Source organism: Anopheles merus, chromosome 2R (assembly GCF_017562075.2).
Source record: "Anopheles merus strain MAF chromosome 2R, AmerM5.1, whole genome shotgun sequence".
Classification (NCBI taxonomy): Eukaryota; Metazoa; Arthropoda; class Insecta; order Diptera; family Culicidae; genus Anopheles; species Anopheles merus.
Genome location: NC_054082.1, coordinates 29,553,497 through 29,578,061, shown reverse-complemented (window position 1 = coordinate 29,578,061; position 24,565 = coordinate 29,553,497). Strand labels below are relative to the sequence as shown.

Genomic DNA, 24,565 nt, shown 5'->3' with positions numbered 1-24,565 from the left:
GGACCATGAGCGTGAATTGTTTCTATTTTTGACAAGGGCTAAGCCCCACTTACTTCTAGTAGGATCGAACGGCACGCAATTTTTGACATTGTGTGAATGGCCCAGCAGCAGCTCGTGAGCCTCGCCCGACAGCATGTACCAGCGTAGATTCTCTATCGCCGCGTGCGACAACTTCAGCACGATCTCATCCGTCGTGGACCGCTGGGCCATTTTGCGCGCCCGGTTGAACAGATTCCGCGCCGTCTGCAGGCAATCGGAGTAGTTCTGCGGGAACGCGCCCGGGCCGGAGATGCGCCGATCGGAGAACAGCATTTTGCCATCGATGTAGCGGATCGCGCCCAGCCATTTGCGTTCCTTGGCCAGCGAGTTCGAATGGTGCCGCCATTCGCCGGACCGTGCGTCCACTTCGTACTGAGGTAGCAGCTTCCACGCCTCGGTCGCGACCATCTTGAGCGACTCCAGTATGAACGCGACCTCCGCCTCCGGCATGAAGAACGGGAAAGTTATGCGCGTGTAGCCGGGATGCAGGTGACCCGCCTTGAGCGACTCATCGTGCAGCAGCTTCTCGTATTCCACCATCAGCTGCGGGTTGATGCCGAGCGAGTCGCTCATCATGTTGTCGGCCGTCGCCTGTATGCCGAACACATCGTTCAGCACCGCCACCACGAACCGGTGGTGCAGGAAGGCACCGCGCGGATGGCGCACCATGAAGCAGAGCGTCGTGAGCCGCTTGGCCGTGGTGCACGGTGGCCCGAGCAGCACAATCTCCGGAATGGTGCGCACGTGGGCCAGCATCTGCTTGCACGTCTTCTCCATCCGGCCCATGATCGCCTGCGATCCGAGCGATTCCTTCAGCTGCAGCACGAGCCCGGCCCGGACGGCACCGACGACCCCGACCGAGTCGGTCATAAAAGAGGTACTGTGTTCGATTAGTCTACGCTTAACGACTAGTACGCCCGGGGCCTGCACACCACCGACCAGCCGGTTGCAGTGGAAAAAGATGGCGTCCTTTTGAGCTCCGGGTAGGATCGGGTTGGTGCAGATCGGTGCACAGGACGCCGCCATCGAGTGGTCCCAGATGGAGAGCGCATCGTACTGGTGCAGCAGTATCGTGGTAGCCACGTCGTCCGCCAGGATGCCGGTGAGCCGGGACGCACCGGAGAACAGGCCGACCATCTTGCGCCGCGCCTCGGAAAAGTGCTGCAGGCGCTTCTCCAGGTCGACCAGGTCCAGGAAGCCTTCGTGATTTTTCAGTATCCGCTCGATCTGCCAGCCGGCATCGATCCACGAGCGCAGGTTGGATACCGGTTCCGAGGTGCTCACGAACAGGATTGGCGGGGCCGCCGACTGGAGCTGAGTAATGTCGACCACGCTGTCCGAGAGGGTGGACGTGTTGGAGAAGCTGTTGTGCCGGATGGAAGTGCCGAGCTGGAGCGACTGTTGGTGCAGCGCACCGAGCGATACGTTGGCACTGATGGCACTGTGAGAGTTGTTGTTGAACTGAGACTGGCTGAGGTCGCACAAATTCGGGTTGGACAGCAGGTAGCACAAACGTTCGGCGGGATTATCACAGAAAATGATCTCATCATCTCCATTGGCACCGACTGCGGCACGCACCAGATCCCGTGCTTCATTGCTGCAGGGAGGAGAAGGGGTGAGCAAGGGAGTAAACTTATGTTGCTCATCGGAGTCAGTCATTATCGTTCATGGTTACTTACTCATATAACTGTGACTGCAATCCCGTGACGGCCGATATGCAGCTGATATCACCAAACGCCGGTAGCACTTCTTTGTTTATGTAATCTTCTAAAAACTGGAGCGAACGGCCAGATGACGCATAGTCGGCATACACCACTGTAAATAGAAGAATATGCAACGATTAGATTAAACAAATACAGCATTATTTAAAAAACAAACGATAGTCCTTTCGTTTCCTTTTCATAACGTTCAATTCGAAATTGTTGACAACACACTTGCAATGTTTTCACATGTCACCCCTAGATGGCGCACCGCGATGACGCCATTTTCTTTTTCGAACGATTCGAACATCGCCCGTCAATCTTCGGGTCGCTTCGGCTTCTGCGGCTGCTTCATGTTCAGTTCTCGACCAAACGTCAGAAAGTTTGTGTTTCTTTTCTTGTGCGGCGCGTTATTTCCCGATTCGCTTGCATTTTTCACTGATTTCCCGTGATTTTAGTTTCGTTTTCATCGTCAACACTGTGCTGGAGCTAACGAAGACCCAGCGAAGATGGAAACAATCTTTGAAATACAGCGGCGCTTGCACGAAGAGTGTGACCGGCTGGTGATGGCCATGTCGGAGGAGTTGATGATACCAAAGAAGACGGTAAGTGAAACATAAACTACACCGAATACAGTACAATTGGTGCAAATCGTTTATAATCGCCTCTGTTATGTGCCCCTTTGCTTACCGCAGACAAAAGAGAAAGTGCTAGCGGACCACCGGATAAAGATCTATCTCGAGCGATACCAGACGTGCTCGAAGTCGCTGCTGGAGCTGTACCAGGATAAGGACGGCGAACGGAAGCAGGAAATCACTAACATGAGCGTGAACGAGTTCAAAGAGTTTTACAGCCAGTTCAATGGGCTGATCGAGTTCCATTCCAACCACGGCAACAATGTGGCCGTACCGGCATCGATCGAGTTCGACAAGCTGAAGGAGCAGCTGAACGATCCGGCCTACCTGGCCGAGGTGGTGAAGTTTAGCGACGTGGAAAACTATGGCCAGTACTTGGATCTGCACGAATGCTACGATAACTTCGTCAATCTGAAGGGCATCGACAAGATCGACTACATTACGTATCTGTCGGAGTTTAACAAGTTCGCCGATATACCGCGCAAGCAGAAGAACCTTAAGTACAAGGGATACCTGCAGCTGCTGCACGACTATCTGCACTCGTTCATCACCCGCAGCAGGCCGCTGTTCTTCGAGCTGGAGCACACGGTGAAGCGCAACGAGCTGCAGTTCGAAGACATGTGGAAGAACGGCATCGTGCCGGGGTGGGAGAAGGTACGCGACGTCGATGACGATGCGCTGATCAATTTGAACGAGTTCGGCAAATGGGAGGACCTCACGTACCTCGGGCTGGATCGGCTGAAGGCCGCCCTGCAGGCGCTCGGCATGAAGTGCGGCGGCACGCTAGAGGAGCGCGCGCAGCGCCTGTTCGCCTCGAAGGACGACAAAAACCAGGAGAACGAGCGCAAGCGGATGATGAACCTGAACAAGGAGAAGGATATCGCGCAGCTGGAGTATAAGATCGCGAAGCTGGCGGACCTGGTGGACGACCAGATTTACGAGACGAAGATCAACCTGCAGCGCAAGCAGGCCCGCTACACGCTGGACGAGAGCGACGAGGACAGCATGGACGAGGAGGAGTCGGACGATGACGACGGCATCCCGTACAATCCGAAGAATCTGCCGCTCGGGTACGACGGCAAGCCGATCCCGTACTGGCTGTACAAGCTGCACCAGCTGCACTTTACGTACGAGTGCGAAATCTGCGGCAACTACAAGTACAACGGGCCGAAAGCGTTCCAGAACCACTTTTCCGAGTGGCGGCACGCGCACGGCATGCGCTGCCTGGGCATCCCGAACACGGCCCACTTTGCCAACATTACCAAGATCGAGGACGCGCTGGTGCTGTGGGACAAGGTGAAGGAGCAAACGTTCTCCAAGATGTGGGTGCCGGCCAACGAGGAAGAGTTTGAGGATTCGCGCGGCAACATTCTCAGCAAGAAGGTGTATCTTGACCTGCAGAAGCAAGGCCTGCTGTAGGAAAGTGCATTGCGAGGATTGGAGGGGGCGAAACGGAATAAAAAACAGCAAACGAACACACAACAGTACACTTATCTCTTCGGCTACTCCCTCCGCCCCCCGGGGTTGGCGCCAGAGCAAGAGCAACTCAATCGGTGTAATCCAAGTACGCTGCGGCGTTGTTTACGTTTCGAATGCCCGTTTCGTAATTTGCATCCCAAAAGGTTGATGGTGTCTGGGCGTGTACAAGTGTGTGTGTGTATTGGCAATCATGAAAGCGCCACATTTGCATACGGTCCCCATTGTGGGAAGTACCACACAGCCTGCAGAGAAGGAGCAGAACACAAATGATGAACGAAACTGTTCTAATTTTAAACCGAATACCACGAGGGGAAATCATTGCGCGCGTATCATCATCATTGGTGTATGATGGTGGTATGACACCTTCTTTACATTGGGTAGAATAAAATATGATCTGCTGTGAATTGTTTTGCGCGTTTATTTATTACTTTTATTTGCGAAAAAAAAAACGGGAGGGAGTGTCGCGGCACGACATTTAAAGGGTAGAGATAAACAAAGCGCTCAATCCGATCGTAGAGGCATTAAATATCACAATCGCACGTTGTTCAAACGTTTCTAACCCAGCAATCATTTGCTACAGCGCATCCCAAATGCTAAGTGTCGAACAATTAACATATGAGAGGACACACATGCGGGACAGTCATTTCGTATAAGGGTTACTTCCGCATTCGCGGCCAAGAGCCACAAAGTCTCAGCTGTTTTGAGCGTTCACGCGTTGGCTGAATGTGTTAACAACGTGCAAAACACCGCCCACAGTGGACGGCCAGCAACGGAACGCGCAGGGGTACCGGGGTAAGGAGTGCTAGGGTTTTGCTTAACTAATTCCAATACAGCAGCAACTCACCTGTCTTTCGCGCGCACCAAGGGGGCAACAACGTTCGCGCTTCCAAGTCGGTAAGGCAACGCGCGTGAATTGCCCGAACACTAGAGGGCATAAATCGATTACTTTCAAATCGCTCCGATTAAGTGACACGTTTGACATTCACGCTGCCAGCCATCCACGCTTAGGCCGTTTAGCGCAACAAAAAACAACAACCAATCAGCCCAGCAGGGACATGTTGCTTTCAGCAGGCGCTTTCATCACTAATAAAGTCTGTTTAGCGTTTAGATAATCGTTTTGCCTAGATTGTTTCAATCGGGTTGATGGTTGTCATCGATTATCCTCTTTAAAAACCGAACCCAACTTCGAAGATCAACGCGTTCTGGGCGTTTCTGAATGTCATTGGGGCGGGGTGTGATTGCGTTTGCAAAACTTCACACTTCACCCCCAATCGGGGTACGGGGTGTGCGCAACGGATGAGATCCCGATGGATCATTACATGGTAGTAACAACACACACACACACACATACCCAGACCACGATGGTTAGCATTTGCCAAAATGGGAAGACACATCAGTGGCCGCCACATGCGGTGTACCGAAAACGGGTTGTTGTTGGAGAAGGATATGAGTCTGCTGCTGCTCCCTTGCCGGTTTATATTTACACAGTTGTGTCGACAGCCGTCCGGGGCAAATTACTACCGAACCGACCTCCACCCTCCACCCGAGCCAGCTCAATATGGGTGAGAGAAGGTGAGAATTGCCTCTTTTTTTCGGAGCAACTGTTGAGTTTTAAGGCAAACACAAAGCCAACGTGCCCTGCCTACGGATGTACGCCAACTCACTGCGCTGGGGAATGGATATGGATATGAATTAAGAGCTAACAAGCCGGCTGGCCGGTATTTGTGGGGCGGTTTAACGTCCATTACTTTGCATTCGAAACATGGATAAGGTTTCAAATTTGGTCAATCCAAAACACCCACAACCATCTACGCGAGGACAGGAATTTTATGGTTTTGAAGTCAATTTGGTGTTAGCGTGGAGCCGAGGCATCAATTATGCACCTCAAATGAAGGGTCTCGTTATATGCGCAAATTAAATTATAAATCTTCCAGTAAGAATTCTTCATTCACACACACACACTTGATCGTATTTTTAGTCGTATCGTATCACGTGACAGTCCAAGGAACAGAAACAGGTCTTCTTATGTGCGGTCCTATGCTGTCTACCCATAACGCATACCTTCAGAACAGAAGCCTCAACACACAACAGAAAACAATACTCCAACGCCAACCCTGTCTTGTTGTTGTCCGATCGCCGATCCTGAATACAAATAAATACGTCACCAACCAAGGCAAAGTAGTGAAAACGTGTGCGGCCGTGTCTCGAAATACACCAAAATAACGCTCCAAACCGGTTGACAATCGACAACCGGTCAGCCAGATTATAACCGGCCGGTCGCAATGTGGTGGCAATAATAGATGCGCGCCAAGCCGATCTGTGTTGGCCTTTCGAATATGCTAAGAAGCTAAAGCCACTCTACAGCTAAGGCCCAGCCGACCAGCGATCGAGTTGTGATCGCAGGTACACACAGCCACAGATGTGTGGATTTACACGGTTTCTTAATCACAGCCAGCCCATACATTCACCAGGATCTCTTGCCTGGGCTGGGTTGACTGTTACAATTACTCCCCCAAAAAAGCCTTCCGTCCAGTATCTTGCGATCGATTACTATTACAATTACTCCCCCAAAAAAGCCTACCTTCCCGTATCTTGCGATCGATTGTTTATCAACATTTTCAAACCCCCGTGCGAACCGCGAAAAAGTCCAATGTCACCGTGCACCCGAGCCGAAGGTTCCGAGGCCACAGACACACGCAAGACGACACAGGCGCAGCTTATCTCAGAAGGTTTGCCAAATGTAATGTTACCTTACCGATAGCGACAAAAATAGCCTTCAACGTGAACCCGCGGCGCTTGGGTATCGCCAATGTCCACAATGTCTAGGCCACCGTTCTTCCGTTTACCGTTCTCTGCCCCCTCCTCTTCAAACGGGTGTTTCGATTTATTGATTGATTACATGTATTTCAAAGCTCCCCATCCCGGTTTGAAAGCATCGTTTGTGTGTGTGTGTGTGTGTGTTTTTTTTTTGGCGCGATAGAGATGGGAGAAAATAACAAGGCCACATGAAGCGGTCTCGCGGGTCGTTCACACACAACAAGGAAGCTAATTTATTGCTACAATCGCACCCGAGACACGCACGCACGATCGGCGCGCACTCTCTTTCTCTCTTTCACACACACACACACTCTTCCCGCGGTCCGAGTCCGGCGAAGTGGAAGGAAATATTGTGCCGAAAATGTAACGATCGGGAAGAATTGGCAAATTCAAAACAAAAACACTCCCCTTCCCCCTAGAAACACCCCCTCGCGGAGGGTTGGCGTGTAGTGAGAGTGAAAGAATGTGGTGCCCCGCGACGTCATCATCCCCAAGATGCTGCTGCAGAGAACGGGATGCTTCGAGAAGCGGTTTGCCGTTTATTGGGTTGAACATGGTGGCGATGGTGCCACATACACACATAGAAGCCATCCGCCGCCGCCAGTTGAAGGACGGTCATTGTGAACAAACAACACGGCGGGGCACGCCAACAACGCGCGTTGCCGCGGGAAACGATATGGCGCGTTCGTGGCGCGTTTCCGTGCAGCTCTTGCGTTGCGTTGGCTGGCGGTGCGCGACTTGAGCTCGTACAATACTTGCCGCTGCTGATGCCGTGTTGTTTTCAGCATCCTAACCTCGATGACAGATCGCAGCTAGAGCTAGCAGCGCTACTACGGCTACTAGCTGCTGCAGAAACGTCAGCATGTTTGCCACTCTCTGGCACGTTGCTCTCTTGCCGACGCACGTGTTTGCGCGCAACGGCATCCATCGGCATGTCGTCAGCACATCATGCGTCAGCGAAGCTGCATTTTCGGAGGCAAGAAAAAGTGTTTCTCGTGCGTGCGGTTCAAAAACGCTTCCCAAAAAGAGAAGAAATACACGTGCAACGTGCGAGTTAGAGCAAGAGGGAACCAAACGATGTCTGATGGGGTGAAGGATTAGCGGGCCAAAACGAGAAGTTTACCAAAACGTCATCAACCCCAACTACACTCGTAGACGCGAGCAAGCACCAAACAGCAAGCAAGAAAAACGCATTCGATGCCCTCGAATTAGGAATTGACCTAGATTTTGTCGTAGAGGGGAGAGCTTCGTGTCGAGGGGTCGTAAAGTGATAGAGATAGAGAGTGTTAAATCTGAAGAAAAAAAAAATAAACCCGTACATGCTTACACTGTGTATCGGTGTGTCGAGCAGTTGTACCAAAATGCAACCTTACGTAATGTTGATAAGTGGGGTGGCGGTGGTGGTCAATCGATGGGTGATGGGAGGAAAACAAAAGTGTCACTGCACGATAAGAGATCTGTACTGTTTCCTTTTTCCACTCCAACCCCAACCAAAAAACTGGAACGATTTTTTTTATATTTATTTTATATGGGGTGAAAAAATTTAAACCTGATAACGCACACCGACGATGATACGAAGAGTGAGCTAGAGATATCGGCCAGCTGGTAAGGGCAAATTGGAACGTCAATACATCAATGACCATTTTGCACGCTTATCATGATCAGAGATAGGTTTGTGCTAATGTTTTTCGGACAGCTCAAGTTTTACGTCAAACAGACTTGAATGCTTTGTTTGTTTACCCCCCCCCCCCCCCCTTTTAATGACAAAGTCTACGAGTGGGATTAAAATCGACTCAACATTTAGTGCGATACCATGGAGCTCCTCAATTTCGTTAAAATTTACCTCCTCATCTATGAATAGTGTACACTTTGCTACTGTTGCTAATTTGAGGTAAATTAGGCCCCGCTTCCCCGTAGAAACGTACCACCATGACCAAAGCGAATGACGTACCCGATCAGCGTGTCAGCGCGAGCGATGGCTTCCTTAAACGAAATGTACTCAAAATTTAAATATGCAATGATGCAAATCGGAGCAGAGCCGCAACTTTGGGCAAGCCACGGGTTGTGGTAGTGGCCAGCGAAATCACACTAATCGCAATCAATTAAACTCTGTACCACTCTAAACGATTGGCAAAACGGGGAAAGAGAATACGCGATACTTGAGCAAACAAGAAAGAGATGGCTAGTGTGTATGTGTGTGTCGCTCCGTATGTGCCGAAAATGCAACGTGAGGAGTGGATTATTTTTATCTCGCTTGCAACACCACTAACCTTACCCAGCATCCCCCCAGGATCGGTTGCAACCCACCCGCCAAAGACGAAATGGCGTCGTGTTGGCGGAAGTAACAAGCGCACATTCAATTCGCGCGAACTACCCCGCACACACACACATACATACACAGCACTTTGGTCGTTAAAGGAGGGATTTGGCGAGCGGAGCGTGAGGTGGTGGCCGTGTCTCCCAGGGGATTGCAAATTTCACACTCAATCGATGCCAAAACAAGATGCCCCGAAACACCATCCAAAGTGGAGGGCGGCGGTGTGTTGTCGGATCAAAACCTTCGGTGACGGTGGCCACCGGAAGCATCAACACACACACACGCACAGTTGAGTGTGATCTTGAGATGGAGGGAGGAAGAAAAAAACAAACCTAAAGGAAATGGTGCTTGTTTGGCAAACTGGGGGAAAGCAAGCAAGCAATGGCATCGTGCCGGCGACACAAAGCCGAGCGCTGCTGCTGCTGCTGCTGCTGCAATCAATTCCTCTGCTGAGTGGAAAGTGGCGGTTCGCTTATTTATCCTTTCCACCCCCTTCGAGCAGTCCGGGTGGGGTGGGGTAGGATGGGGGAGTTGGCTTGCCCACGCTTAAAATAGCGAACGTTTGTGCGAACGTTTGGCAAAGGGCCATAATAAAGCTATATCGGCGCCGCCGCCACACTGCAGAAAGGATCTCCATCCGAGGCAGAGGGATGTTCGCTCGGAGCGATGATGAGTTTAGGGGGTAGGAAAAATTAACCGACACAAGCAGAAAATTGACGCCTGTCAGCGGCGGTGGCAGACTCGATAGCGCGGTGGATACACTCTGGTTAATTATTCCGTTTCTCGTTAGCGTGCTGCCAAGCCAGAGAGACAGCGAGCCATTTGCCATTCGAGGGGAGCTGGGACAGATAGTAAAATTATGCCAGCCAGTGCTCTATCGAACGATAAAAGATGGGAGGATCGCGGAGTTTTTCATGTTAGAAGAAGACAGTTTCTTTAATGGAAAAAGGAAGAGAAATTATCTTTGAATTACTTTTTTTGTGTAAACAGTTGCTTTGCGAAACGGCGTACAAGTGATGTGGAATAATTGATTTACAATTTAGCAAACTGCCAAGCAGAAAGGAAACACTCGAATTTGGCACTCATCAACAATAAAGCACCACCAGCAAACCAGTTCGATCGAAACAACTGCGCCATTCCGCACAGTAGATAATAAAATCGAAAGCTCAAAGTGTAGCCGCTTTAATTTATGCTACCTGATGAGTCACACAGTCACACCCGATGTACCCGCGGCGGGCGGGTTGACTGGCCATTTTTGCCAGTCTTCCAAAACTGCATTATTTATTTACTGAGAGAGGGATAGAGAGAGAAAGTGGATGGGGGAGGCTGTGAAATCAATTATATTCAATCGATTGCACAGTGCTTATCAACTGTCCGATACCCATTAGTCAGCGAGCCGGGACAGATAGCTGTATCGGCAGCATGCCTTTTAATCGCTCAGCGGGGTGCGTGATTCAATCAATCAGCTCGTGTCTGGAGGGGAGAGGATCAATTAAACCTGTGACACCCGTTTGAAACACCCCCGAGGGGGAGGGAATTATAAGATACACAGGCCACCCTTGCTTTCAAACAATCTTGGAAAGAAAATTGGAATTCGAACAACGGATTAACGAATCGGCTACATCGGATGCTACACTGGTTCAGTGTGGTGTGTGGTCGAACAGATTTAGTCACCCAAGCACCCAAGTATTACACGGCCCGGTCTACCCGGTTCTTCGAACGGCAAGATTGGCCAGCATCATCTTTAATCAACTTCAATCAACTTTCCTGCTCGTCTTGGTAACAGGGCAACCACGCCAACCAGGCGAGCAGGCGTGTCATGTTGTGTCTTACAGCCGCCAGGCCACGTCACGGGCGGGTGCGGAGGTTTGGGAATATCCTTTATCACTTCTGCTGCCACAAAGCCAAAGGTCATTATTTGCGCCCAAACGTAAAAGATGAGAGCCCGTTGCGTAGTGCCGTTTTGCGTCATCGCCGGACAAAAACGTCGGGCAGGCGATACGCGACACCGGAAATAATATGGCGCTGTTCCGGCAGTGCGAAAGCTGAAGCAACGGGATGAGGACATTTTTTTCATGGCGCGGAGTGAAGGGGGGGGGGAGGGGTAGTGTGCGGTATCCACTATCATATCGTACGCATCTCACTTGCTGATTGCTTTCAATTTGATTCAATTGTGGTCAGCAAATAGTAGATCTTTAACAAGCGTGATTCGAATGGCGAGAAGCACATACACACACACTGCAAGACGGCACACCACAGCGGCAGGTCCTGAATAGGGAATGATCATTCTAGAAACGGTCGCAGCGGCAGCAATACTCTACCCCTTACTAGTACCTCGAACAACTTGGAGGGGAAACCTTTCCGCTTCTGGGTAAAGGTGTACGTAATTGAATAATCGCATGACCATCTTATTGGCCTGCCTACCCCTGTTATTACAGTGTCCACTAGACGGTGGTTAGCGCAATCATCCGTCATATGCTCGCTCGTTATATGCTCCAGCCTGTGTGACTCATGAGAGCAGAGTGCACTCTGCTTCAAAACTTAGAACCGCTCGTATCAACCTGAACGGAACGGAACGCGACGAGCCTACTACCATCGTTGAGCCTAGCCTACCTGTTGCAAATCCCCGCAACAGAACCGGCTCCTCCAGTGTACGCTACTTATGAAGCGAGCTGCATACACAGTGTGCCGACAGTATTTCCTACTAAGGGAGAGCACACTACAACAGAGAGAGGGGGCAAGTCGGCAAGCAACCTTCACTTTTCGCATTTCTCAACCGTAACGGTGGGATCGACCGCCACCACTCCGATCCTTCTCCCTACCGTTCAGTCACAACACACACACACACACACACACATCCAACCGCCTAGTATCTGTTGCGAATTGTACTACCTTTTGCAGATTCGCTTGTGGTCTAGACTACACGAGGCCAGACAATGTTTTTTTAGACGCCGACAAGAAAACGGCCCGATTCGGCGACGGCAGAAGTAGCCTTCGGGGCTGGTGTGTCTAGGAATTACACACCCCTTGTGCAGTTTCCCCCTGCTCCCCTCCTGTGCTGATGGATCAGAAACTTCCCAAGACTGGCACCTGCCCTGGGAAGGTCACGGCGTGGCACTGCTTCCTGAATACCTCGCCATTAACGAGCAAACCTGAAGGTGCTTCGCGCCGACCGACCAGGATAAAATCCCTTCCCAAAATCCAATTTGCATCGTGGGCAGAGAGGCTCCCGGCTTCGGCCGTTGCGAAACAGATATGAACACAATGTGTAAAAATAAACATTAGCTAACTGCTGGCTGACGGTCATAGCGGCCGACTGCTGGGTCCCCCCAATAGGATGGTTGGTTTGCAGAGCACCCGCCCATAACGCACATACACACACACACACATGGACGCGCGGGCAAGGGAGAGAAAGACGTGTCGAAACTAGAACAACATACGACAACTTAATAGGCATGTTGTTATCGCGCCCGCCCGTTGTTGCTTTGGCAAAAATAGCAGCTCTCGCCGCTAACCCTCCTCTTGTTGTAGATGCGCGAACCGACACAACGATGCCGTCCGCTCGTTTTGTTATAGGAAGAAGGAGAACAAAAAGACGCAAACGAAGAAGAAGACGAAGAAGAAGATAACTAGTGGGCAACTCTCCTATCCGTACGATCTCTAACGCGCGAATAAGCCGCGAAATAGAAGCGTGGCATTGACCCATATTCTCGCACGCCATTAAACCGGTGACACTCTCGTCTTATATGTGCGAAGGTGTTCAAAATGGTCTGAAATAGGATCCCCGAGAAAGGTGGGCGTAAGTGAAACGAAGCAACAAATCCTATGCCCCAACCGATAAGGGATGAATAGTCGCCAACTTGTACTAGTTGAGTCCTTGGAAGCTTAGAGTCTTCCGTTGCCCCGTATCTCATCAAACCAGTAGCGGCACTTGAGCGATCGCATGAAACCCGCCCAGCTCCTCCAATGTCAGAACGCGGCCATGTTTTTGCTGTTTTGAGCTCAAACTCAAAATAATTATTGCTTATTGAGTGTTCGGCTTCAAACGGCTGGCAACCTTCCGCTTTGCAGGCGCGTTAAACGAGCCCCGTTAGATTATGTGGGCTGTGTGTATCGATTTCGAACGCCGCACCGTACCGTACCGTACTGTTTGGAGTGTCTCTACTGCGGCTGGGGAATCGATGGCACAGGCTGACACTTCAAGAACAACCACCCTTGTTCGGGCTGCGCTCTTGGGCGAGGAGCTGATGTTGGTTGAGCCGCGGTCGAGTGTTAGATTTTACCGAGCCAACGAGCAGAATCTGACGCGTTCGTGTTTGTTAGGTGCGAGGCAGGGGGGCGCCGCATTGGAGCCTGCTTGATGGGTGAATAATAAATCTCACCCTTCCGTATAATTTGCTGGGAAACGAGCACATGAATGATGGTTCTTTGAACAGGGTACCAGCCCGGAAGACTTCATGTCTGGCGTAGGACATTGTTCAACGGTCGGTATGGGTTTCCCAATGGTGGCCCTTAGCGTGTTTTGCAAACACGATCAAAACCCATTCCCCCCATTCACTTGCGTTGTGGTTTGCCGTGCCGTGCCGCTGTACAATTCGATACTTCAGACGACCATAAACGGTAACGTAGACATGCGAGAAGCACACTTGACGCTGTAAAAAGCAACACGGTAAACTGACTTAGAGAAGAATATGCATGCTTGGAAAAAAAAAACACCCAAGGTTCAAGCTTTCACGTTCAAACTGTACCCCGTACATGCTCGTCTAGAATCAACACCCTTTTTTATTTGGGAGAAATCGTTAAAATACTCCCAACTCCACCAAGGTTCCCCGTTCAAAACCAGATGCCGTGGACAGGTTGAGAAGAAACTGAGAAGAATTTGGCGAAATCTGAAACATTCATGCGCTCTTTAACTCTAACCTACTTTTGCGAAGGTTAGGCACGCGGCAAATTGCTTTTACGGACCGTTTGGCAAACCGGCATGGTGCCGAAATGGCCGCACAAGCGATAGATCGTTAGGTGCTGCCGCACAACCGGTGTACGAACACACTGACGCAAATTCTGGCAAGCGAAAAGACATAGCTTCTCTGGGTGGTGAGCGGTGGTACAGGCAAAGGACCCAGAAGGTCAACGGGTTAATGTATGGTAACATTATATTATCCAAAGAATTTTCACCATGTTCTGCGTTAAGGGCAGTGCTGGGTATCTCAAAACCTCTTTCTCGTGTTCTACCTTCTAATTTCATCTAATTGTTGAGAACGTTCAGATGATGGAACTTGATCGCTGTAACATCAACTATCTCAAATACACAGGCGCATCATCGGAGAGGTCCAAAGTTCCGTGAATGATCCACCGAGTCAGCGCCACTGCAAACATGGCACTTTGGCGTCATGAAAACTAAACAAGCTGCTGCTCCCCCCTTGCCCCCTCCCATCGTCTTTTCGTCATAATGGCGATAACATCATAATTTGCCAAGCTTTGACAACGGACGGCATAACATCATTCGCGGCATGCCTTTTTGCAAGCAGCTTCCAAGGCCTTTCCATCGCAATGGATGATTATCGCCCATGACACGCACTGGCCCCAGAACACGCTTTTGTTCCGGACATCATCACACAGACCTAACAGAGTCTAATGTGCGGCTATTTCGTGTGCGTATGTGTGTGTGTGTGTTTTGATTCTGCCACCGAGCGAAGCTCCTCGCACACGCATCTCGCGCCTCTGCCACATATCAATGAACGGCCTTGACTGAGATTCAAACCTTGAAACAACGCAGAGCGTGCAAAAGACTCTTCGCACCCGTCCGTTCCGGATCCTTTTGTACAGCTGCTGCCTGGTGCGATGGCTAACGCATCTTGTACTGCGGGTATTTAACTGGACTCGATCTACATAATTTATGACCTGCGCCTCTAGGAACGCGCTTCGCAGGGAAGTCTTTAAGCATTAATGCCCCCCCCCATCAGTCTCCGAGGTAGCAGTCCCACGTCACGTGACCGGATGCCGTGCCGGACCTGTTGCTTCTGCGTTTGCGTTTTCCGCAGCAAACAACACTGTCTGAAGTGGGGGAGATGTGGGGAAAAAAATCAAAACAAACTTCCTTGAACTTTGCAGAAGTTCACCCGGTACACCTCACGCCGTAGAACAGTATACCTTCTGTTTCCGCAGTCAACAGAGACACGGTGCGATGCACTGCAACGACAAAAGATCATAAAGTTGCACACAGCACACCAGCACTGCACTTTGAGACGCACGATCGTAAAATCTATCCCACATCCGGCAGTGCCGCGACGACAACGGGGACAATCTACAAACAGTCGGCCAGTATAACTCAATTAAAGTCCTCCTCCACATAAGGAGAGACCAATACACACACACACACACACAAACAAGTGATAGGTCACAGTAGGGTGTTGGGTGGGTTTGCATTCCTCACTAACAACAACACGCTCTGTTTCAGCAGCCCTTTCACACTGTTAATCGGCCAATCATCCGCACAATATTCCACCCTTTCGTCAGGCCAATGATCGGTGATTTTCCACCCCCAGGGCGAAACGACAAGAGTAAGACGTGTGTGTGTGTGTGTGTGTGTGTGTGTGTGTGTGTGTGTGTGTGTGTGTGTGTGTGTGTGTGTGAAATAAGATCTCGTCAGAAAAGTCCGATTCATTTAGTCGATAATTTATTAGCCTGCGGGAAGTCGAGAGAAGTCGCACCGCAGTGGCGATTTGTGTTCAATCAACCGCGATAAACGCGTTCCCTTCGCTAAACGGAATATTACCAGGACTAAGATTTGCATCCCCATCTGGACACACACAAAACGGTGGAGCGCGTGGCCACGATGGATCGATCGCTAGGAGCCATGTAACGTTCGTTCGTCGCGCTGGATGCTAATTGTTGGGTACGAGTACTGTTTGTATCATGTAATAGCAGAAGCTATGCCATTTCCCTTTGCAACCGTTTGCGAATGCGGTTCAGTGAAGCGCGCCGCAAAGCGCGTTATGCAATGGAAGCCTGCCTGAGACATTTTTGCGACAGCCAAGCCACACACTTCCAAGTACGGCAAGCGGGAACCTCTGTTCCTGCACTCCTACCGTACTCTGACAGCATGGCACGCGACGTAATAATGTAATACACTTAATCCGTGCCCGGTCGCTGACTTATGGCCTAAAAACTACGCAAAGGATTCTATTACCAGATATTTTACAATATAAGACACACGTCCAGAGGTGACGTTTAGCTAATGGTCTGTGTGTGTGTCGTCGTGCATTACCGTCCATCGGGATTTAAAATTTGCAAACACGCATTCTTTCGAATTGTCTTTAAACGGGTTTCTGCGGGAAAGCACATTGCTACAAGGCGTTTTTAATGGGCCGCATCCCATTAGGGTGAATTAAAGTTCGGACATTAAACTTCGTTACCATGATTTACACACTGTTGAGCACAATTTGAAGCCGAGCAGATCGGCCAGACTGTATGCGACTTTCATTAAACCATCTTAGTTTGGGGTTTGAGTAAAGTTAGCGGAAGCGCTCAGCACACACGGTTCAAGTGTCATGAACTGACCCGAATATTCTAATTTTACACCACATCTTCCCAGTGGACGACAAATGCTAGAGCAAAGAACCTGAGGACGGTCGCAACCGTGTGCGTGTGGCGCAACCAGCACATGGTCAGGGTTGTTGAACGGAGTGGAAAATTTGTTTTAACGATCCACGTTTTAGCGGCTGCTGCTGCTGCTGCTCAAACACATGAGATTTTCTTTGCCTTTTTCTTCGGTTGCTGTCACATAGCTAACTTCCCCCTGCCAACACGTCAGACACACGTACGCACACACATACACACACCCGTACACACAAGTTGGTTTTATCTGGTCTGGGCCACCGCGCAGGAATTAAATAAGACGCTTAAGCAGTTTAGCGACCAACAGTCTGGGCCAATTTATGAACCGTTGTCGCTATCGAACGCGCCCGATGCTTTAGATGCGGGGCATGAGTTTTATGCGCAATGATGTCACCGTGGGTTGTTGTTGTGGGGATTTTCCGCTGCCCCCTAAAAGAAAAACAAAGATTTATTTTTACCGATACATACCTACCAAACAACGGAGCGTTCTATCATTTATCCTACACGGCCTGACTATGCCGGTGTAGCGTGTTTACTTCAGAGCGTCGCGAAACGGAAACACTTCGAAGCTAGCAACGACAACAACAGCAAGTACGAATAGGAATTATTGTCCCTCATCATTTAACTCCCGGTACCGTGTGTGAGAGAACATTTATTTTAAATTACCCCAAACCATGTTGCCCGATCACCCATCATAACAAACAACAACGTAGAGAGTGTAATATTTCCAGATGCTTTTCCCTTTTTTGTGTGTGCTGTTCTTTCATTGGCCCCTTCGCGCTCAAGGCCAAACAACAACCGTTGGCAGCATTGTTGAATGCGAGCGTCTCCAGTTTCCTGGTCGCGCATGCGGTAGGGTGTATTAGTCACATCGAGTAGTTATGCTTCGCTCCGCACCTTTTTTCAACCAGATGCGCACATTTGGGCAGTTTCTGCGCAAAAAGCCAACAGCGTTCCAGGCTGGACCCTTGATGGGACTTGTATCGCAACAACGAAGTTTTACCAACGAAGGAACCAAAAAAAGAATGTTCCTTTTTCTAACGGATCCTCGTGATCAGTCCATTCGGTTGGAAAACAACCGCAAAGGAGGAAAAATCAACAGATAAAAATAAAACCATAAACACCGACCCACAGCCCACACCGACGGAAAAAGTTAATCAGCAACCCAAAAACCAAGGGAAAGCGAAAAACTACACACCGAACGGTGCTTTCTTAGGGTGGAGGGTGGGAAAAACTATCAATCAGCCGCATTTACACATACGTCGTTCGACCTGTCTACCTAGCTGTGGGAAAGCGAGCTAATTTTTCATTCCATCGGTCCTGACCGGACCAGCGTGTTGACCAGCGCCAAGCACAGACAAGTTCATTGCCAAACGGACAGCACTTCGCCCAAGGTCAACATACCGGTAAACCGTAGAGCGCGCCATAGAATGGGGATGCCGCCGGTTCAAAACTAACTTCCTCCATTTCTAATGGGCCGGGAAATCAAATTAGCAGGAAAAATGATCCAATACCTCGGCCCGTGTTTGCCAGTGTAGTGCGTCACAAGGCGTTACGTCGACTGTGCACCACCCGGTGTGCTCTGTGCGGGGTGCCAGATTGCGTGCAGGATCCTGTGGAATGTGGAGAATGCAACACGATGACCGAATTTATAGTGTCAGTTTGTTTGATCGTACGGCGGAGAACCTGGCTGTATGCCAGCTCGCGTTGCCCAGAAGTGGTAGGAAATGAGATAAAGTACTGCCGGTTGCCGATCGTTTGTCACGTTCATGTTGGACAGCTTCATTATTTGTTTTTGCTTTTTCTCTGTTGGCAAGCAACTATTCTAACGAAAAAACGTTGTCCCCAAGTGTGCTTCACCATGTGATTGAAGTTTTCTAATGCTTTCACCGAGATGATTTATGCCTGCGAATATTTAACACGGAATTGAATCATCTTTGTTAATAATAACCACTAACCGCTTGTGCTACCGTATAAACTGATCTTCTACTGATCTTCGACCAAAGGGCAATTAGAATACAATAACTCACTGACCCAATTAATCTGCAAAGCAAATAAACCAATCCACATAAGCCGAAACCCACGTTTAACCCACATTCCAGCGACTGTCTTCACTGGTCGCACGGTCCCACTCTCGATCTTACCGAGTCGCTTTGTCACGGATCGCACCCGCCGAGAACGCGCAGCTGTTTGCTTCCGTTTCATGGGGTGCAGCTCTTCTTTTTTGTTTGGTTTTCCGTGCCACTCGTGTCACGGTTCGTGTCGTGTTTTTCGCGCAGCATTAGCATGTTCGCGAGATGTTACGCGACGTGCGGACACACTCGAATTCGCATTTTTCAATGCCATCAATCAGATGGCAGAATGGAGTCGAGGACGGTAAAAAAAAGCAAGCAAAAAAAACATTACGGTGATGGTTGATCAAAGAAGTAACCACGAAACCGCAGACATAAAAAACACTGCTTCGATGGTAGAATGGTCAAGAAGATGGGAGCAAAACAAGACACTTAACACACATCATTGGCAGAGAAGAAACCGCTTTACCATCAACCACTAATTGCTTCCAAGGATTCGGAAGACGGAGGAGAACAAAACTAACAATAAACAATATTAAACAAGCAAAAAAATGCCGCAAAAGAATCTCGCAAACCAAGCACGATCCTTCCAATCGATCGGGTAGGATGGTGGAAGTTTGTCAAGAGCACACATTTAGCAAAAATTAGGCCAATTCGGTTGGCTGAGTTGTTGGATGGAAAATCGTTTGCAAAAAAATGTTTTCCCGATCAGTCGGCTGTACTGGCGATTCGTGTAGTGGAATTTGCACGGCACACACACACACACATACAGTGGGACGACCAACTAAAAACTTATCTGTGCTAGCTGTCAAACAAGTGGAAAACTTGCTGAAATGAGGTTAGAATCTCTCGCTCGCTCGCTCTCTCTCTGTTTTCTTCGGCTCAATTAGCTGTTGCTGATGGGTGTTCACTGATGTCCGGTGAGGGATGCGCAGCGAGAGGCTGCGAAAAACACGTGCGCAACAACAACACATACCTGGGAAAGAAAGAAACGAGAAAGAAGAGAAAAAGAACTTTCGTTAGAATTTTCCTCTGCCGACAAAACGACACAGTCAGTCATCAGGCGTGTTCGAAAGAAATACATGGCCGTCCGCGGCGACGCTGTGCCGCGTGAGACGAGACGAGGACCGCGGGTTCTGTTCGTTTCGTTCGCCCTTGGATGATCGTCACGTGAAAAATGAATTTGCAAACGGTTGCCGCAAACTGTTACACCTTCTCGATTATGGATTCACACAACTGTGGCACAGCGAATGACTAAAAGTCACCCGACGGCTAACCACTTCCCACATCACGCTTTTTACCTACCCCTTAACTTGTGCTGCAAAAAGCATCACACACTCAGGTATGTCCTTTTGAATGTCGTCTTTCTGCATGTACAGGCCCCGTACTGGTAGTAAAGATTTTTTTTACTTATTTATTTGGTCAATAGCGACTCCAAAGTATCAATCAATTTCAGTGGACCACATTAAACGTAAGTTGAAACAAAAATGTCATTAATTATTGCTTGCATTGCTTCCTAGCGCTGATGTGACATACAACGCAAGCGACTTTTTACCGTCTAACTTCTACAAACTTATCAATCACCATAGATGGCACCGAGTGCAAATCAGCTCGCCTGTGTGAACAGCACCAGCGGGCAAAGCGAAACGTTCTTCAAGAGATTTTAGAATAAATTTAAATACATTTCCTTAGCGGCAGCAAAAACCACCTTGCCGACCAGCTTACAGTGCTGGACATTGGGGTGGGGGAGAGACCGGGTAGTCAAGTGACCGAGGGCAACCGGTGTCGGTTCTCAGCCCATCAACCAACCAACACAGAGCCCTTGCGACAGAGTGAATTGAGCGGAAAGGTGTGGCATACTAAGCCGTTAACACGAGGGGGATGCAGCGGTATGTAATTAAATGTGTCATTAAAAATCACACACACGCACAAACATACGTGAAATGCCGCGAGCTACAGCATACCGGGCAACAACGGAAACCACCGCCAATCGGGAAAGGAATCCGGAATCTTCTCGATTTTTGAACATATTTACAAATATTTCTTACATACCACATACATTGTTCTTCCAGAACATGGCCATCAGAACATGGCGTGCAAGCGGCGCCCAACCAGTTTACACCGGAGTCGAGAGATAATGTGGTGGAAGGTAGACACTGCCGTGGAAGTGCTCCCAAAAATAGCAAATCGGAGATATGTTTATTTTCTATTTTCTTTCCGCTGGGAGGGGATGGTTTCGACAAGAGGTTGGAGTTTCGTTCAACAGCACAGAGCTGAGTTTAAATCAAATGTATGGACAGTTCTACTTGTCGGACAATATAGGCCATTTCGGAGGGATGGTTTTAATGAAATGTGTCCTCTCGCAAACCATCTGTCGTCCTCGAGCCAGCTCATCAAACCCCAAGAAAAGGTCTCAAGATTCTCAACAAACGCGTTTTTTTTAATACAAAACATAACGTCCCCCCATAAGTTGTACAACACAATACGCGGAGAGTAGTACAGCAGCGAATGAAACATGGTGGGCAAGAGGCAGTCTGAGTTGATGTGGAAATTGCTCGGTTAAATTAAGGCAAAATGTAAACATTTTTATTCGCAACCCTATGGCCCATACCAAGCGCAAGGCGGAACCGCTGTTCCTTTCCCAACACCCACAGGCACCTTGTGCTTCTTCCAGAGCGATCGCTATCACATCTTCTACTTCCAATCCACCATCCGATCCGGGTCCCTTCTGCTAGCGCTTCTTGGCGCTGCTTGTACTGTCAAAATATTTACGAGTTTCGTTTCCAAACAAATAAGCACCGGGTTCACCCTCAGCAATGCCCCAGCACGGACCGTCCTATAGGCAACTGCTGCTCAAAGGTGTGTGCGTGTGTACCGGCGATTGCAGAAATAAAGAGGCGACCGACGGCGAAACGATAAGGAGTCAACAACCGCCACCAGCAAAATTGAGTCTCGAAATAGCGCAGATTTGTTGTTTAACTAATATTTACCTTACTTCAATTAGCTGAGTTTCTTACAGCTGTGAGAACAATTTTAGGGTGAATAGGTGAAATATTTTTACTCCACATCATTAACACACGCAGAGCAAAATCTTGCCAGTAGAAGGATTTAAGAACAGAAAACAATATCACTGATGTGAAGATTCATTACAAGCGAAACAAAAACATCCCAGAACGGACCCAGGAAACTATCACAACACACAACGCGTCCCGCCCTGCGGTGGCCAAGGTCGCGGGAAGCGAAAAACGAAACCCTTGCTGATAGACCCAGCTCAGCTGTCGGGGGTAGGCAACAAAACTTCCGCCTAAGTATACCACCGGCATCATGGTTTGTGCTGCAGTCGTCGTTCTAATTAATCTGTCATTGGCCGCCCGACTGTCTAGGGTTGCCGGTGAAGTTTGTCATTTAGCGAGCCGGATGCCTGTTGCCTCGGCCTGCCGGTCCATCCCAAAACCTGTTGGTGCACTGCTATTGGGGCCATACACACACACACACACACACACACACATACACACACGGTGAAACGAAAAAGGGAAAAGTTCACCAATCAATTGAAACGTCGTGGACCAACCCCGCTGGGAGTGTCCCGAAGACAGATGATAGAGGCTAGTTGCGTGAACGCTTGTTGCAAAAACCCCGCGCGCCCGCGCAATATTCATCACACGACTCGCGCACACACTGTTGGTCCCCGCGTGCGCGAAAAATCCAATGACTGATGGTGTGTTCTTTGCTCTGCCTGCGTGAGTGTGTCTGTCTTTTCCTCTGCTCTTTGCTTGTTCCGTTGATTGATGGATGACCCATTTCGAGTGTGGTTTTTTGTCTCAACCATCGGTTACCATACACTCACCACTTCCCCAAAGGCCACCACCACCAAACCGCTAACGAACGCAGATCTCGAAGGATCTTCTCTGTCGCTCACTGTACAGCGATTCTTGAACAGCAGCGCTCGACTTGACCATCGGACCATGGTCAGAAGTGGGGTACGATCGTTCGCCCTACCGCCACCGAGCTCATACGCTGTAAGTTGTCTTATCATCCACACGGTCACACTGACTGCGAATGAACCGCGGCACCCGTAGCGCGACGAAGGAAGCTGTGTACAGAGGACGGCATGGACGAGGTTTTTTTTTCTTTTGTTTTATTCCATTTGCACATTCACATCCCTCGCTCCGACTCTGCATCTTGCATACATCCTTCAGCTGTCAAAATCTGTCCATCATGCTCGGTTGAAAGTGAGAGTTACCTTCTCCCCGCGCCTGCTCATCGACGACCCGTAGCGTCTCGGGTGTATTGGAGCAAACCCTGCCGGAGATACCCCAGCAACAACAACAATTTTTGCCGGCCGGCAATTGCTACAGCGCACACAACTGGCAGACAACTGGTCTGGTCCGTATTGCGCGAACCCAGCCCCGGCGGCACGGCTCGGTGCGGAAAGTTGCGCGAACCCTCCAAGCGCGACTCCACCCGCTGAGGCTGATTTTGGGTGCGAATCCAACCTCTCCGTAGCAGTTGACGTCATCGCACGGATATATTCCACTGAGGCGCTTCCATTTCACAAAAATTCAACTTTCGCCAATCCGTTCCATGGGCGTCGGACGAATAAGACGTCGTGCTGCCTATTTCTTTTACTTTACCGTTTTAAGATTGCAGGCAAGAGGACACGACACTGCAATTCGCAACGCAACGACGGTCGGTGAAAATGCCATACCGCCGGGCGGGTTTTCCCAGCCCCAAATGCAACCTCGCGGGAACCTGATGGCGGGGGTGGGGAGGGAAAGAAAGGCTAAATAAAACTCTGCCCATAAAGCGACGTCAGCGATGTGCGAACAACGACGGTGCGAAACCGTAAAGGCGAAAGTGACATTTTGATTTTGGGCACTTTGGACTGACTATCCTTTATGTTCGGCATCCTGGTCCGCTTTCCAAGGCAGGAAAAGCGGAAGGAACTCAAATCGTTGTGCTTGAACCTTGTACTTGAACGTATCATTTGTGCTTTTTTGTTTTTGTTTGCTTTTCCTTCTACACGTTGTGCTTGCAGTAGCGCAACGCCCAGTGGGCGCAACAGTGGGGTGGACCACGAACACTGGGTGCACCGACACACTGTTAGCTGTTGGCATGCAACTCTTGGCAGTGTATCAGGGAGCCGCCGCCACTGCAGTAGTTTAGAGTAGCATGCTTCAATGAAATATGATATGTAAGGTTCAAGGCTATTCAACCTTGCCTATAAATTGTGGCGTCGTCACCAAGGGTGGTTAGAGTTTGACCGAATTAGTAGGCTTTGAGGTGCGTGAAATTTCTTTACATTGCACCATAGTTCAAGCGCCAATTATTAGTTTGTGCTACATGCAGAGTTAACCATCTACTCTAATAAAGATTTATGAAACTGAATGAGTCTTTGAACTGATTTAATAAATTTGAAATGTAAAAATCCAGGTACCTTCAAAAGTTAACATAACTTGATAGATTTTTAATCTCTAAAGAGCCAACATATTCAGACATTCATAAATTCGAAAATGTTCACAATTATCTTAAAAGACTTACAACCTTCAGAGATTCTTGCATTTTTTTAAATCTCTGAAGATCCACATCGGGTGCTATTGTACTAAAATCGCGTGTGTAACAGATACTGAAAATGTTACCCTTAATTCATAGATATGTATGGTTTAAAAACAATCCAGAATCTGTGAAGATTATTAAATCTCGATCAATTAATGGATCTATAGAGGCCCTAAAAGATTAATGTATGTCCCGACTCTGAAGTGGTTTTAATTACTCATCAATGAATGTTACCAAAAGTTGTACCGCTAGGCGTAAGGTTTTGAAACACGAGTCTACTTCCACTTAGTTCTTCACTCACTTGACGTCAAGTCAATAAGCATCCCCTATCTA

At 49.2% G+C, this 24,565-nt stretch overlaps 2 protein-coding genes across 5 annotated transcripts in view; one reads left to right on the top strand and one right to left on the bottom strand.

The window, feature by feature from the left end:
- Nucleotides 1–24,565, bottom strand: part of LOC121591062 — a 49,807-nt gene that overhangs the window by 8,049 nt on the left and 17,193 nt on the right. For all 4 annotated transcript variants that reach the window (XM_041911414.1, XM_041911415.1, XM_041911416.1 and 1 more), the window contains exons 2-3: nt 1,719–1,854; nt 54–1,636 (exon numbers count right to left, since the gene is read on the bottom strand). In XM_041911414.1, the coding sequence (XP_041767348.1) occupies nt 54–1,636; nt 1,719–1,854 (1,719 nt within the window). The remainder of the gene's footprint in view (nt 1–53; nt 1,637–1,718; nt 1,855–24,565) is intronic.
- LOC121591063 (splicing factor 3A subunit 3) lies at nt 2,088–4,257 on the top strand. The gene is made up of 2 exons (XM_041911419.1): nt 2,088–2,344; nt 2,435–4,257. The coding sequence occupies exons 1-2, from the start codon at nt 2,249–2,251 to the stop codon at nt 3,791–3,793; spliced, it is 1,455 nt and encodes a 484-aa protein (XP_041767353.1). The 5' UTR covers nt 2,088–2,248; the 3' UTR covers nt 3,794–4,257.

Coding starts and splice junctions, on each gene's coding strand:
- LOC121591063 (XM_041911419.1), top strand. CDS start 2,249: ATGGAAACAATCTTTGAAATACAGCGGCGCTTGCACGAAGAGTGTGAC. Junction 2,345..2,434: donor TGATGATACCAAAGAAGACG/GTAAGTGAAACA, acceptor TGCTTACCGCAG/ACAAAAGAGAAAGTGCTAGC.